This window comes from Cherax quadricarinatus, chromosome 1 (assembly GCF_038502225.1).
Source record: "Cherax quadricarinatus isolate ZL_2023a chromosome 1, ASM3850222v1, whole genome shotgun sequence".
Taxonomy (NCBI): Eukaryota; Metazoa; Arthropoda; class Malacostraca; order Decapoda; family Parastacidae; genus Cherax; species Cherax quadricarinatus.
The window spans coordinates 89407063-89423822 of record NC_091292.1 but is presented as its reverse complement, the minus strand read 5'-3'; the positions used below and the strand labels follow the sequence as shown (position 1 = coordinate 89423822).

General features: G+C 48.0%; 1 protein-coding gene across 21 annotated transcripts in view; it reads left to right on the top strand.

Moving 5' to 3' along the window:
• LOC128689409 (protein abrupt) overlaps positions 1 to 16760 on the top strand; it is a 503752-nt gene that overhangs the window by 173312 nt on the left and 313680 nt on the right. For 3 of the 21 annotated variants that reach the window (XM_053777662.2, XM_053777672.2, XM_053777645.2), the window contains exon 6: positions 13339 to 14429. The exons of 14 other annotated variants lie outside the window; for them this stretch is intronic. In XM_053777662.2, coding sequence (XP_053633637.1) covers positions 13339 to 13961 — 623 coding nt within the window. In that variant the 3' untranslated portion in view covers positions 13962 to 14429. 4 more of the 21 variants (XM_070083633.1, XM_053777654.2, XM_070083649.1 and 1 more) reach the window with 4 other exon arrangements.

Below are 16760 nucleotides of genomic sequence, written 5' to 3'. Positions count from 1 at the left end.
CTGGACTCCCAAAAATTGCACAGCCCAGGGCAACATGGTTTCAGAGCAGATCGCTCCTGCCTCCCGCAACTACTAGATCACTATGATATGGTCTTAGATGCACTGGAAATCACACAGAATGCAGATGTAGTATAAACAGATTTTACAAAAGCCTTTGACAAGTGCGACCATGGTGTAATAGCACACAAAATGCGTGCTAAAGGGATAACTGGCAAAATAGGCAGATGGATCTTCAACTTTCTAACCAATCGCACACAAAGTAGTGGTTATACCTGGAGGTTACCTGGAGGTTATTCCGGGGATCAACGCCCCCGCGGCCCGGTCCATGACCAGGCCTCCCGATGGATCAGGGCCTGATCAACTAGGCTGTTACTGCTGGCCACACGCAGTCCGACGTACGAGCCACAGCCCGGCTGATCCGGCACTGACTTTAGGTATCTGTCCAGCTCTCTCTTGAAGGCAGCCAGGGGTTTATTGGCAATTCCCCTAATGCTTGATGGGAGGCTGTTGAACAGTTTTGGGCCCCGGACACTTAGGGTGTTTTCTCTTAGTGTACCAATGGCGCCCCTACTTTTTATTGGCGGCATTTTGCATCGCCTGCCCAGTCTTTTAATTTCGTAGGGAGTGATTTCTGTGTGCAGATTTGGGACCATTCCTTCCAAGATTTTCCAAGTGTAGATTATGATATATCTCTCCCTCCTGCGTTCCAACGAGTACAAGTCAAGTGGTTCCAAGCGTGGTAAACATAGTTAAATCGGATGCTGCCATAATGAAGAGTTCTGTCACACAAGGCACAGTACTCGCACCTATTCTGTTCCTCATTCTCGTATCAGACATAGATGTAAACCATAGCACTGTATCATCATTTGCAGACGATATTAGGATCTGCATGAAAGTGTTATTTATCTATTGAGGACACGGCAAAGCTCCAAGATGTTTTCCAATGGGCAACAGAGAACAATATGATGTTCAATGAAGACAAATTCCAACTACTCCGTTATGGAAAACTAGAGGAAATAATAACTAGGACTGAGTATACTACAAACTAATCATACAGTAGAGAGGAAAAGTATTGTGAAGGACCTGGGTGTGGTAATGTCCGAAGACTTCACCTTCAAGGATCACAACAATGCCACTATCACATCTGCGAGGAAACTGATAGGATGGATAATGAGAACATTCAAGACAATAGATGCTAAGCCAGTGATGATCCTTTTTAAATCACTTGTTCTCTCTAGGCTGGAGTACTGCTGTACGTTAACATCCCCATTCAAGGCAGGTGAAATTGCAGATCTGGAGAATGTACAGAGAACATTTACTGTACAAGCTCCATCAAACACCTTAACTACTGGGAACGCCCGGAAGCACTTGTACTCACTGGAGCGCAGGCGAGAGATATATATCATAATCTACACCTGGAAGATTCTGGAGGGACTGGTCCCTAATGCACGCAGAAATTACGCCATACGAAAGCAAAAGACTTGGCAAGCGATGCACCATACCCCCAGTGAAAAGTAGGGGCGTCACTGGTACAATAAGAGAAAATGCAATAAGTGTCATGGACCCAAGACTGTTCAACAGCCTCCCACCAGCAATAAGGGGCATTACCAGTAGACCCTTGGTTGTCGTCAAGAGCGAGCTGGACAGATACCTAAAGTCGATGCCGGATCAGCCGGGCTGTGGTTCGCACGTTGGATTGCGTGCGGCAGCAGTAATAGGCTCGTTGATCAGGCCCTGATCCACCGGGAGGCCTGGTCTTGGACCGGGCCGCGGGGGCGTTGATCCCCGGAATGCCCTCCAGGTAGGTAGACTACCTGGAGGTTATTGGTTACCTGGAGGTTACCCCCACTATTACCAACCACTACCCACACTACCGACCACAACTCTCTGTTGCCAACTGCCAGTCACTACCATCTCCCAGCAACACAACTATTACCAAACACCATCCACACTACCAACCATCAGCCACACTACCAGCCACTACTCACACTATTACCAACCACCATCCACTACCAACCACCACTCACACTACCAACCACCAGCCACTCTAACAACCACAACCCACACTGTTACCAACCACTACAACTAACCACCAGCCACACTACTACCAACCACCCATCACACTACCAATCACCAGCCACACTACCAACCACCAGCCACTCTTCTACCAACCACATTTCTACCAACTACCAGCCACTACCACCAGCTACCAGCCACACTACCACCAGCTACCAACCACCGGCCACTCTGCTACCACCAGCCACTCTACTACCAACTACTAGCCACACTGCTACCAACCACCAGCCACACTACCAACTGCCAGCCACACTGCCACCAACTACCAGTTACACTACCAACTACCAGCCACACTACCAATTATCAGCCACACTACTACAAACTACCAGAAAGGCTACTTCCAACCACCAGCCACTCTACTACTAACTACCAGCAACCAGCCACACTACTACCAACCACCAACAACACTTCTACCAACTACCAGCCACACTTCTACCAACTAACAACCACCAGCCACATTACCAACCACCAGCTACACTAGCAACCACGACCCACACTATTACCAGCCACCGGCCACTGCTACCAACCACAGCCAACACTATTACCATACACCAGCCACTTACCAACCACATCCCACACTATTACCAACCACCAGACACCCTATTACCAACCACCAACCACACTATTACCAACCACCAACCACACTACTACCAACCACCAGCCACACTACTACCAACCACCAGCCACACTGTTACCAACCACCAGCCTCACTTCTACCAATTACCAGCCACACTACTACCAACTACCAGCTATACTACCACCAACTACCACCAGCCTCACTTCTACCAACTACCAGCCACACTTATACCAACTGTGAGCCACTCTACTACCGACCACCAGCCACAGTACCAACTACCAGCCACACTACTACCAACTACCACCAACTGTCAGCCACACTACCACCAACTACCAGCCACACTACCACCAACTACCAGCCACACTACCACCAACTACCAGCCACACTACCACCAACTACCAACCACACTACCACCAACTACCTGCCACACTGCCAACTACTAGCCACATTACCACTAGCTACCAGCCACACTACCACTAACTATCAGCCACTACTACCAACCACCAGCCACACTTACCAACTACCAGCCACCCACTCTACTGCCGACCACCAACCACCACCCATTGTACTATCAACCACCAGCCACTTTGCTACCAACCACCAGCCACACTATTACCAACCACCATCCACACTACTGCTAACAACCAGCCACTGTACTACCAACCGCCAGCCACTACCAACTATAGACACTGCTACCAACCACCAGCCACACTTGCTACCAGTGACCAACACTATCAACCACCAGCCACACTAGCAATTACTATTACCAACCACCAGCCAAGCTACTACCAACCACCAGCCATGCTACTACCAACCACCAGCCATGTTACTACCAACCACCAGACACGATACTACCAACCACTATCCATGCTGCTGCCAACCACCAGCCATGCTGCTACCAGCCACGATACCAACCACTAGCCATGCTGCTACCAACCACCAGCCATGCTGCTACTAACCAGCCATGCTACTACCAACCATTAGCCATGCTACTACCTACCACCAGCCATGCTGCTACCAACCGCTAGCCATGCTTCTACCAACCACCAGCCATGCTACTACCAACCACCAGCAATGCTACTACCAACCACCAGCCATGCTACTGCCAACCACCAGCCATGCTGCTACCAACCTCCAGCCATGCTACTACCAACCACCAGCCATGCTACTGCCAACCACCAGCCACGATACTGCCAACCACCAGCCATGTTACTACCAACCATTAGCCATGCTACTACCTACCACCAGCCATGCTGCTACCAACCGCTAGCCATGCTTCTACCAACCACCAGCCATGCTGCTACCAACCTCCAGCCATGCTACTACCAACCACCAGCCATGCTACTACCAGCCACGATACTACCAACCACCAGCCATGCTTCTACCAACCACCAGCCATGCTACTACCAACCACCAGCAATGCTACTACCAACCACCAGCCATGCTACTGCCAACCACCAGCCATGCTGCTACCAACCTCCAGCCATGCTACTACCAACCACCAGCCATGCTACTACCAACCACCAGCCATGCTACTACCAGCCACGATACTACCAACCACCAGCCATGCTACTACCAACCACCAGCCATGATACTACCAACCACCAGCCATGATACTACCAACCACCAGCCATGCTACTACCAACCACCAGCCATGCTACTACCAACCACCAGCCATGCTACTACCAGCCACGATACTACCGACCACCAGCCACGATACTACCAACCACCAGCCACGATACTACCAACCACCAGCCACGATACTACCAACCACCAGCCATGCTGCTACCAACCACCAGCCATGCTACTTCCAGCCACTAGCCATGCTACTACCTACCACCAGCCATGCTGCTACCAACCACCAGCCATGCTGCTACCAACCACCAGCCATGCTACTTCCAGCCACTAGCCATGCTACTACCTACCACCAGCCACGATACTACCAGCCACCAGCCACGATACTACCAACCACCAGCCATGCTACTACCAACCGCCGGCCATGCTGCTACCAACCTCCAGTCATGCTACTACCAACCACCAGCTTTGCTACTACCAACCACCAGCATTGCTACTACCAACCACCAGCCATGCTACTACCAACCACCAGCCATGCTGCTACCAACCTCCAGCCATGCTACTACCAACCACCAGCCACGATACTACCAACCACCAGCCATGCTACCACCAGCCACGATACTACCAACCATCAGCCACGATACTACCAACCACCAGCCATGCTACTACTAACCACCAGCCACGATACTACCAACCACTAGCCACGATACTACCAACCACTAGCCATGCTACTACCAACCACTAGCCATGCTACTACCAACCACCAGCCATGCTGTTACCAACCTCCAATCATGCTACTACCAACCGCCAGCAATGCTACTACCAACCACCAGCCATTCTACTACCAACCACCAACCATGCTTCTACCAACCACCAACCATCCTGCTACCAACCACCAACCATGCTGCTACCAACCACCAGCAGTGCTACTACCAGTGCCACTTACCAACCACATCCCACACTATTGCCAACCACCAGCCACACTACAACCACCAGCCGTGCTACTACCAACCACCAGCCACGATACTACCAGCCATGCTACCAACCACCAGCCACGATACTACCAGCCATGCTACCAACCACCAGCCACGATACTACCAGCCATGCTACCAACCACCAGCCACGATACTACCAGCCATGCTACCAACCACCAGCCACGATACTACCAGCCATGCTACCAACCACCAGCCACGATACTACCTGCCATGCTACCAACCACCAGCCACGATACTACCAGCCATGCTACCAACCACCAGCCACGATACTACCTGCCATGCTACCAACCACCAGCCACGATACTACCAGCCACCAGCCATGCTACTACCAACCACCATCCACGATACTACCAACCACCAGCCACGATACTACCAACCACCAGCCATGCTACTACCAACCACCATCCACGATACTACCAACCACCAGCCCCGATACTACCAACCACCAGCCATGCTACTACCAACCACCAGCCACGCTACTACCAACCACCAGCCATGCTGCTACCAACCTCCAGCCATGCTGCTACCAACCACCGGCAATGCTACTACCAACCACCAGCCATGCTACTTCCAACCACCAGCCATGCTGCTACCAACCTCCAGCCATGCTGCTACCAACCACCAGCAATGCTACTACCAACCTCCAGCCACGATACTGCCAACCACCAGCTACGATACTACCAACCACCAGTTACGATACTACCAACCACCAGTTACGATATTACCAACCACGATACTACCAACCACCAGCCAACAGCCACGATACTACCAACCACCAGCCACGATACTACCAACCACCAGCCACGATACTACCAACCACCAGCTATGCTACTACCCGCCACCAGCCACGATACTACCAACCACCAGCCACGATACTACCAACCACCAGCCAACAGCCACGATACTACCAACAGCCACGATACTACCAACCACCAGCTATGCTACTACCCGCCACCAGCCACGATACTACCACCCACCAGCCACGATACTAGCAACCACCAGCCACGATACTACCAACCACCAGCCACAATACTACCAACCACCAGCCATGCTTCTACCAGCCACCAGCCACGATACTACCAACCACCAGCCACGATACTACCAACCACCAGCCACGATACTACCAACCACCAGCCATGCTACTACCAACCACGATACTACCAACCACCAGCCACTCTTCTTCCAACCACCAGCCACGATACTACCATCAGCCACGATACTACCAACCACCATGCACGATACTACCCGCCACCAGCCACGATACTACCCGCCACCAGCCATGCTACTACCAACCACCAGCCATGCTACTGCCAACCACTAGCCATGCTACTACCAACCGCCAGCCATGCTACTACCAACCACCAGCCATGCTGCTACCAACCACCAACTATGCTTCTACGAACATCCAGCCATGCTACTACCAACCACCAGCCATGCTACTACCAACCACCAGCCATGCTACTACCAACCACCAGCCATGCTGCTACCATCCACCAGCCATGCTGCTACCAACCACCAGTCATGTTATTACCAACCACCTGCCATGCTACTACCAACCACCAGTCATGTTACTACCTACCACCAGCCATGCTAGTACCAGCCACCATCCATGCTGCTACCAACCGTCTCTCACCCTTCAGCACACTTCTATCTGCCTGTAGGTTGTTCAAGGGGTCAACGCCCCCACGGCCCAGTCCATGACCGGGCCTCACTGTGGATCAGGGCCTGACCAACCGGACTGTTACAGCTGGCCACACAATCCGACGTACGAACCACAGCCCGGCTGGTCAGGCATTGACTTTAGTAGGTATCTGTCCAGTTCCCTCTTGCAGACAGATACGGGTCTCTTTGGTATTTCCTTTATGTATGATGGAGATGGTTGAACAGCCTTGGATCCCTGACACTTAATGTAATTTGTCTGCGCTCAGGGCACTCTTCCTTTTCATTTCGATGATGTTGCACCGCCTGCTGAGTCTGCTTTCGTGGAGAGTCATTTCTGTGTGCAGGTTTGGGACCAGTCCCTCAAGGCTTTACCAAGTGTAAATCATGATGTACCTTTTTCGTCTGAGCTCCAAAGAGTACAGGTGAGAGGTACATTACAGAACTTGTACGTACAGTGAAGGTCCTTGTCCATTCTTCAGATCTGCAGTTTCTCCTGCCTTGAAAAGGGATATTAGTATACAGAAGTATTCCAGGTTTCCCCCAGTGCTCTCTGTCCAACCTGGGTACTAGAGTGGCAATAAAGGAACTGGACGCTTGCCAATTGATAGGTTGTATTAGTTGAATTGCGAGTCGGTAATTGGTAGTGTGTTGGTAGTAGCGTTACTTGTGTGCAGAAGTAAGGAAATCGTAGTGCCGGTAATTAGATTTGGGTGGTTGTAAGTGTCTGGAGTTAAATATTGAGTGTTACAAGGCTTGCAGGTTTCATTTAGAGATCCTCCACACAGTGTGATGGAAACATGGCAGTTGTTGTAGTAGATGCATTTGTGCTGCAAAAATATACAATTATTTGAATAGATTGCAAGGAAAACATTATTTAATAATTAATGTTATTATCGTAATGCATACTGTAAAGACTGTCAAGTCTAGAATATATAAATACTGTGTCAGATAAAAAAAAAATCGCCGGTCACTTAGGTAGTAGTACTGTGATACCCTGAAAATAAGTCTGTACGAACGTTTTCTCTTATATGTGTTTTTTATAGTTAAGTGGTGCACAAGTTTCAGATTTTGCACAAAAACTAACTTTAGACAGCAAACCTAACTTTGTAATAATGAACATAATTTAACTTAGCCTAATCCTTCTAAATATACATTGGATCAGTTTAAATTTATTATTAATTAACGTTACTAGTACGTACATTTTTAGTTATGTTCAGACTGATCTTCGCAAAATTTCACCATCCGTTGTATGTGAGCCAAGGTCACTTGTTTATGTTTGCTGTGCTTGTGTATGTGTGTGTGTGTGTGTGTGTTGTGCCGGATAAGTAAAACTTGCTATTTTGGCTTAAATAGCAACGCTCTTCTTGCCGAATAAGACAAGTGAAAATTTGTGTATGCAATAATTTTACAAAAACCATTCTGAACCTAACGAAAAAGGAATATTTCATTGTATTTTTTTTTATTATTAAATTATTGTAAACTTATCTAAAATATATTTAGTTGGATTAGGCTAAATTAAATTGCGCTTGTTATAGTAAGGTTAGGTAAGTTTTCTAAGGTTCTTTTGGTACGAAATTAATTTTTACATTAACATAAATGAAAAAAAAATATATCTTTAAACATATAAGATAAAAATTTAGAAAGGACTTAATTTTAAGTGAGTTCTTGCTAATTGACCAGTTTTACCTATTCTGCATGACATTTATATCATTAACAGAACTGTGGCTAGCCAGGATTCCAGGAATCCCGGCTAGCCACAGTTATGTTAATGATTCAAAATAACCCATTTTGCGATTTCTATTATATATATAAGCAGATTGATACAAAATTTATGCCGTAAATCTTCGAAAATCAATTTGAACATAACGAGAAAATATACTATATCACTGATTATAACTAATATTAAATAAATAACTGGCTTATGATATATTCAGTAGAATTTGGCTGTAAAAGTTACATAAGGTCAGGTGAAGGTTTCTTAAGTTAGGTTTGATCAAAAGAAATTAAGAAAAATACATCATTGTCAGCTAAAAAAAAAATGTTTATCTGAATAAAATTCTTTGGAAAGGTCCATTTTTATGGAAGTTCTGCCGAATAGGCCGTCAAACTTATAATAAAGACTAGTTGATGGTATTTAAAAAAAAAAACAGTTTTTGATACGTAAATATATTAGTAATGTAAATTAGAGTAAATTAGATGGAGTGAACATAGCAAGAGGGGGGGGGCAGGTGGGGAGGGGAAGGGGGGGTATCAAGGAGAGTTGTTGTGTTGAAATACAATGTTATTAAGATTGAAGTTGTATATACGTAGTTGTGTTATATTGATGATGAAACTAAACTTATAGACATACAGCGCCTCAGCAACAGGAAATAGTTGTCATCCAAGGAAGGGGAATGTAACTACATTCTCTGCATTGAAAGCAAGATAAAGATTCACCCATATTTAAGGGTTTAGTAGGTATAAAATTTTGAAATACTGTATTCTTATTATTAGTTCAATCAGTACGCTGATTCCGATAATATTTATATTGAAATGTGGGCTTGGGGTTAATAGTGATAAGATAGCGACTGAAGAAGTATGCGGGGAGGAAGCTGTGAGAGATGAGCATAATTACACGTAGATGGACGAGGAGGCTGAGCTGGGGTTGGAAGGTGAGAGGTGACCATACCCAGTTGTGAGAGGTGAACCTACCCAGTTGTGAGAGGTGACCATACTCAGTTGTGAGAGGTGAACCTACCCAGTTGTGAGAGGTGAACCTACCCAGTTGTGAGAGGTGAACCTACCCAGTTGTGAGAGGTGAACCTACCCAGTTGTGAGAGGTGAACCTACCCAGTTGTGAGAGGTGAACCTACCCAGTTGTGAGAGGTGAACCTACCCAGTTGTGAGAGGTGAACCTACCCAGTTGTGAGAGGTGAACCTACCCAGTTGTGAGAGGTGAACCTACCCAGTTGTGAGAGGTGAACCTACCCAGTTGTGAGAGGTGAACCTACCCAGTTGTGAGAGGTGAACCTACCCAGTTGTGAGAGGTGAACCTACCCAGTTGTGAGAGGTGAACCTACCCAGTTGTGAGAGGTGAACCTACCCAGTTGTGAGAGGTGAACCTACCCAGTTGTGAGAGGTGAACCTACCCAGTTGTGAGAGGTGAACCTACCCAGTTGTGAGAGGTGAACCTACCCAGTTGTGAGAGGTGAACCTACCCAGTTGTGAGAGGTGAACCTACCCAGTTGTGAGAGGTGAATCTACCCAGTTGTGAGAGGTGAACCTACCCAGTTGTGAGAGGTGAATCTACCCAGTTGTAAGAGGTGAACCTACCCAGTTGTGAGAGGTGAATCTACCCAGTTGTGAGAGGTGAATCTACCCAGTTGTGAGAGGTGAACCTACCCAGTTGTGAGAGGTGAATCTACCCAGTTGTGAGAGGTGAACCTACCCAGTTGTGAGAGATGAACCTACCCAGTTGTGAGAGGTGAACCTACCCAGTTGTGAGAGGTGTACCTACCCAGTTGTGAGAGGTGAACCTACCCAGTTGTGAGAGGTGAACCTACCCAATTGTGAGAGGTGAACCTACCCAGTTGTGAGAGGTGTACCTACCCAGTTGTGAGAGGTGAATCTACCCAATTGTGAGAGGTGAATCTACTCAGTTGTGAGAGGTGAACCTACCCAGTTGTGAGAGGTGAATCTACCCAGTTGTGAGAGGTGAACCTACCCAGTTGTGAGAGGTGAACCTACCCAGTTGTGAGAGGTGAACCTACCCAGTTGTGAGAGGTGTACCTACCCAGTTGTGAGAGGTGTACCTACCCAGTTGTGAGAGGTGAACCTACCCAGTTGTGAGAGGTGAACCTACCCAGTTGTGAGAGGTGAACCTACCCAGTTGTGAGAGGTGAACCTACCCAGTTGTGAGAGGTGAACCTACCCAGTTGTGAGAGGTGAACCTACCCAGTTGTGAGAGATGAACCTACCCAGTTGTGAGAGGTGAACCTACCCAGTTGTGAGAGGTGTACCTACCCAGTTGTGAGAGGTGAACCTACCCAGTTGTGAGAGATGAACCTACCCAGTTGTGAGAGGTGAACCTACCCAGTTGTGAGAGGTGTACCTACCCAGTTGTGAGAGGTGAACCTACCCAGTTGTGAGAGGTGAACCTACCCAGTTGTGAGAGGTGAACCTACCCAGTTGTGAGAGGTGAACCTACCCAGTTGTGAGAGGTGTACCTACCCAGTTGTGAGAGGTGAACCTACCCAGTTGTGAGAGGTGAACCTACCCAGTTGTGAGAGGTGTACCTACCCAGTTGTGAGAGTTACATCCACATATGTACATAGTGCACCTACACTACACTGTTGACAAAATCTCTGAAAGGTGAATAACTTGTTTACGTTGACAGAGGTAATTGTTTTAGTTGATGCAACCATTGTTTATAAAGACTTGAAAGTCACGACACCGTGAGTGCAACAATTCACAATTAACCCACAAATTGTTGATAAAATTAGACGTTCCAGCTCGACCGGGACTCTTTATATTTATTGTATGTTACAGTATATTTCATGTGGCGTGCCAAACCCGTGTGGGCCATTCTGTTCAAGGAGTGATGGAGGGTTGATCCTCTTTCCTCTGATTGATAGACAAACAAGCTACCCAGTTAGAAAACTAGATCTCAAGATTTGATGTGTTAGGACAGGTCTAAGTCTCTAGTTTCTTCTCCAGCATGTAGACTAGTTGTGAATTGTTTGTGTTGTTTTCGTCCAGAGAAGATAGTGAGGGGAATGAAAGTGAGGGTATTATGCGTTAGGAAGGGTTGGAGGTGAGGGAGTGTGTGTGAAGTAAAGTTTGTGGCTGAAGGGTAACGTGGGCGTCTCGTGTTGCAGGTGGGGTGTCTGTGGGCGTCGTGAGCGAGGCTCTCCCTCAGGGCCGCCCCCCCGACGACACCCCGGGCGGCAGGCCTCATGCAGGGCCGCCTCCATGTGGGATGAGGAGCATGGCCGCCACCATCAGGACCACGAGTCTGGCGGTCCCCGGGGCCACTTCACCACCCACCTACCTTGTGGGTGGAGGGCAGAATATGGCTGCCCACATGGGCATGGGACCTAGCCAGGGCACGGTAGCTTGTCCCTACTGCCACAAGCTGCTCCGCTCACACTCTGGCCTCAAGACACACATACGCGACCAACACACTGCCAACACGCAGGTCACGTGTAGTATCTGCCACAAGTCCTACCGCAACCAGAACTCCTTGAGCAACCACATGAGTCTGTACCACAAGGGCAGCAATGGCAGCGCTGCCCCGCGACCTGCCGCTGAGCCGCGAGCCACATGAACCTCCCTCACCCTCCATACCCACTTTACCAACCGGTAAATACTACTACTACTATAATACAATTAACACTAAGAGTTTTATTCTTGATGAGGAAGATGTGTGTATGTACGAGGCAGCACGTAGCAGAAGGCGGGTGGGCAGTGAAGGGAGTTTGTCGTACTGACGGGATATGTTGTCTGTTGCAGAAATGTACCGGCTGTTTGGGGACGGGATGGGGGCGTCGGCCGTGGCGGGAGGGCGAGCCAGATACGAGTGTCCCGTCTGTTGCAAAGTACTGAGCACCAGCCACGGCCTGCGCAGGCACATTAATGACAGACACACTGTCCATCTCACCTCATACCGCTGCTACGTCTGCCACAAAGAATACCGCACGCCAAATAGTCTGCAAAATCATATCTATGTTTACCACAAAAGAGAAGGAAAGAGCTGAGGGTGAGTTACTTGTAGGAGTGGTAGTGTGCGTCTTGCTTCCTGAAGCCTAGTAGCCAGAACGTAGTAGTGGCATGCCATGTAGACCAGCTCTCAACCCCCGCCACATGACCATTTCCTTCTCTCTTGCAGAGAACAACGGTCGCTTAGAGTGTCCCCATTGCCACAAACTGTTGAAGGGCACAAGTCTACGAAAACATCTTGAGGACATGCACACAGTTCATCTGACTTCTTACGAGTGCAAGATATGTCACAGACACTACCGCACTCCCAACAGTCTTCAGAATCACTGTAGCCGCTACCACCGGCGGCAGCGCACCGACTCGGTGGGCCCAGATTACGATGGTATATCGTACAACCAAAGCCCTGGCCGTTCTCCTGTGCCATACCAGCTGTCTTCGTTGTTAGCGGCGGCGGCCGCTGTCCGAGCCTCCGTGAATGTCAGTCCCCGTACCCCGGGGCTCAGTAATGGCGCCCCCCCGCCCCCAGAGCACAACACCCCGAGGGACAAACTCATCTCATTTTCTGACATCTTCAATTGAAAAGAAAGAAATGAAAATGACGTAGTTTCCTGGATTTAACGCATGATATATAATTAAGGTGCAGTGACACATAGGTTTTGACGAAAATTCTGGGGAACTAACCTAATTTAGCCGCCATGAGGTTGGCGGAGGCTGGACGAGAGTGGATTGTAACGGCACTTTCCTTTCCTGTTGCAGGGAAGACCAGCATTCTGTACACGCCAGCTGAGTGTCCTCTATGTAAACGAAGATTCTTCAATAAGTACTCAGCCAAAAGACACATGATACAGGCGCACGGCGAGAACCTTTTTCACACCCGTCCCTACGCCCGGGCCGACCCCAGCTGTACCTCGACCTTCAGTGCAGCGCTACAGGCCATGGGCGTGGGCTCAGTAGGGGGTGGCACTAGTGACACCAGACACACTATGGTCAAGGTTCATAACTACGCGCAGGATACATGTGCTTTCCCTTCTTCGCCGCCGCTACAACATGGTTGTCGCGACGGATCCTACAGTCAGCTTTTATCAGGGTTGGGGCCTGGCCCCTCTCCCCCGCGCCTCAACACACAGGAGGGAGCACCCGGAGGGTCTTCTACGACCCGACACGACCCTACCACACCTACAACACTGCCTGGAGGGCTACACACGCCCCTCCACAACGCTATAGACTCTGTTGTGTCACCACTAAGTTCGATAAGCACAGCTCGTCACGGTGTCCATGAGGCGTCCCCCGGACAACTAGCACACACTGGGGGAACATCTCAACATAATACTCACGATACACTCCTCTCTTCCACCTTTTCTGCCACACACAATCTGTGATGCCATTCACACTCACCTTTCACAAGGTCTCCTCGACAACGTAAACCTTTTCTGATCATTCCTACACAAGGAGGGCGCAGTACGACACGATCCCTTGTTTAAGTATCTCGCAGCCTCTCCACTATACGGGGTGGGCAGCCAAGACTATTGTGATATGCGCATCACACGCAGGTTCATGTACATGTATACGATTCATAAAACTGGTGCCATATATCGTGCTACTTCATTAACTAAACATTTTGAAACTCAGAATGCAAATTTTGTACTCCCCACGCAGAAACAATATATATTACAATGGATTCCTATTTTTCCTCAGCAAGCCATGGCGCTTGTTTAGTGTCAAAAATGTAGATTTAGTTTTGTAGGCGGATTAGTCATTAGCTTGGCTGAAGTAGACATGATCTCGTTTGAGTCCTAGTAGGTGCATTTATGTTTGTACTCTACATGTATTTAGTTTGTGATAATAAAACAATAGAAAAAGAAAGTGTTTAATTTTCATTTTATGACCGAGTCAAAAATTATTGGCATTAGTGCCATAAAAATGTGAATGTTGGTGTACTTGTGAGGTTACCAATTCTAACGGTAAGACTTAAATGTTAACTTCAGGTTCCTCGATCTCAAGAAAACTGTATTAGTAATATTCACAACCAAACTAATGTTAAAACCACTTCATTGATGCTAATTTGCCAACTACTGCTTTCCTATGTAAATTTAAATAAGGATTTTGATTTCATTTGAGTGTAAGTTTAGTAATCTTACTCTTCATAAGAAAAAAAAGTTCTTATGCAGTGTGATTTTACAAAGCAGTTACGTCCCTAGGTAGCTGTGACACCTTATATGTAGCCACGTAATGTGTGAGTTTTATTAGGAACACACAAAGAGTTTCTGCAAAACACAACTAAATCTTATTTGTATATGAGCTGATTAAGTTCTGTATTAGTAGCAACGCACATTGAACTGCATGTGTTGTAATTTAATAACATCACTAACCTAGCCAAATTATCCTAATGTTCGCTAATACCCTAAATGAATTCATTTATATTTACTCTCTCTGAGGCACACACACACACACACACACACACACACACACAGGCGGGGCCAGGAGCTGAGTCTCGACCCCTGCAACCACAATTAGGTGAGTACACAAAGGCGATGGGGCCGGACAACATCTCTCCGTGGGTCCTGAGAGAAGGAGCAAAGGCGCTCTGTGTACCACTAACAATCTTCAACACGTTATCGAAATAGGGCGACTACCTGAGGTATAGAAGGCAGCAAATGTAATCCCAATTAAAAAAAAAAAAGGAGACACGAAGCATTAATTAACCCTTTATCGCGCAGATCAGTGTCACTGACATGTATATTATGCAGAGTCATGGAGAACATAACCAGAAGAGTTGTGGACCACTTAGAAAAGACTGAGCTTATCAGTGACGACCAGCACGGTTTTAGGGACGGGAAATCCTGGGTCACAAACCTACTGGAGTTCTATGACAGAGTAACAACAGTAAGACCAGAGAGAGAGCAGGGTGGGTAGATTGCGTTTTCTTGGACTGTAAGAAGGCTTTTGACACAGTTCCACACAAGAGATTAGTGCAACAGCTGGAGAACCGGGCAGGTATAACAGGAAAGGCACTGCAATGGATCGGGGAATACGTGACGGGAAGACATCAGTGACGGGGTGTCGGAGTGGGCTCCTGTGACGAGTGGGGCTCCACAGGGGTCAGTCTAAGGACCGGTGCTGTTTCTGGTATATGTGAACGACATGACGGAAGGAATAGACTCAGAAGTGTCCTAGTTTGCAGACGATGTGAAGTTGAGGAAAATTCAACCGGAGGAGGACCAGGCAGGACTACAAAGGGATCTGGACAGGCTGCAGGCCTGGTCCAGAAACTGGCTCCTGGAGTTCAACCCCATCAAGTGCAAAGTCATGAAGATTTGGGAAGGGTAAAGAAGACCGCAGACGGAGTATAGTCTAGGGGGCCCAGAGACTACAAACCTCACTCAAGGAAAAGGATCTTGGGGTGAGTATAACACCGGGCACATGTTCTGAGGTGTACATCAACCAAATAACTGCTGCAGCATATGGGCGCCTAGCAAACCTAAGAATAGGATTCAGACATCTCGGTAAGGAATTCCTCAAGACCCTGTACACCGTGTACATCAGGCCCATATTGTATGCAGCACCAGTTTGGAGCCATACCTAGCCAAGCACTTAAGGAAATTAGAGAAAGTGCAAAGGTTTGCACCGAGACTGGTCCTGGAGCTTAGGGGCATGTGCTACGAAGAGAGAGTAAAGGAAAGTGACCTGACGATACTGGTAGACAGGAGGGATAGGGGGGGACATGATAACGACATACAAAATACTGAGAGGAATCGACAAGGTGGACATAGACAGGATGTTCCAGAGATGGGACATAGCAACAAGGGGTCACAATTGGAAGCTGAAGACTCAGATGAGTCACAGGGATGTTAGAAAGTATTTCTTAGTCACAGAGTTGCCATGAAGTGGAATAGTCTGGAAAGAGATTTAGTGGAGGCAGGATCCGTACATAGCTTTAAGAAGAGGTATGATGAAGCTCATGGAGCAGGGAGAGTTACCTAGTATCGACCAGTGAAGAAGAGGGGCCAGGAGCTGTTACGACCCCTGCAACCACAACTAGGTGAGTACACACGATGCGCAAACAGGCGAAATTATTTATAAACATTATCTCTCAGTCCACAGCAGGATTCGAACCTGCGCATTCTGCATCAAAGTGCATGTACTTTTGCCCAACTCCAGATAAGCATGGGTGCCTTGCC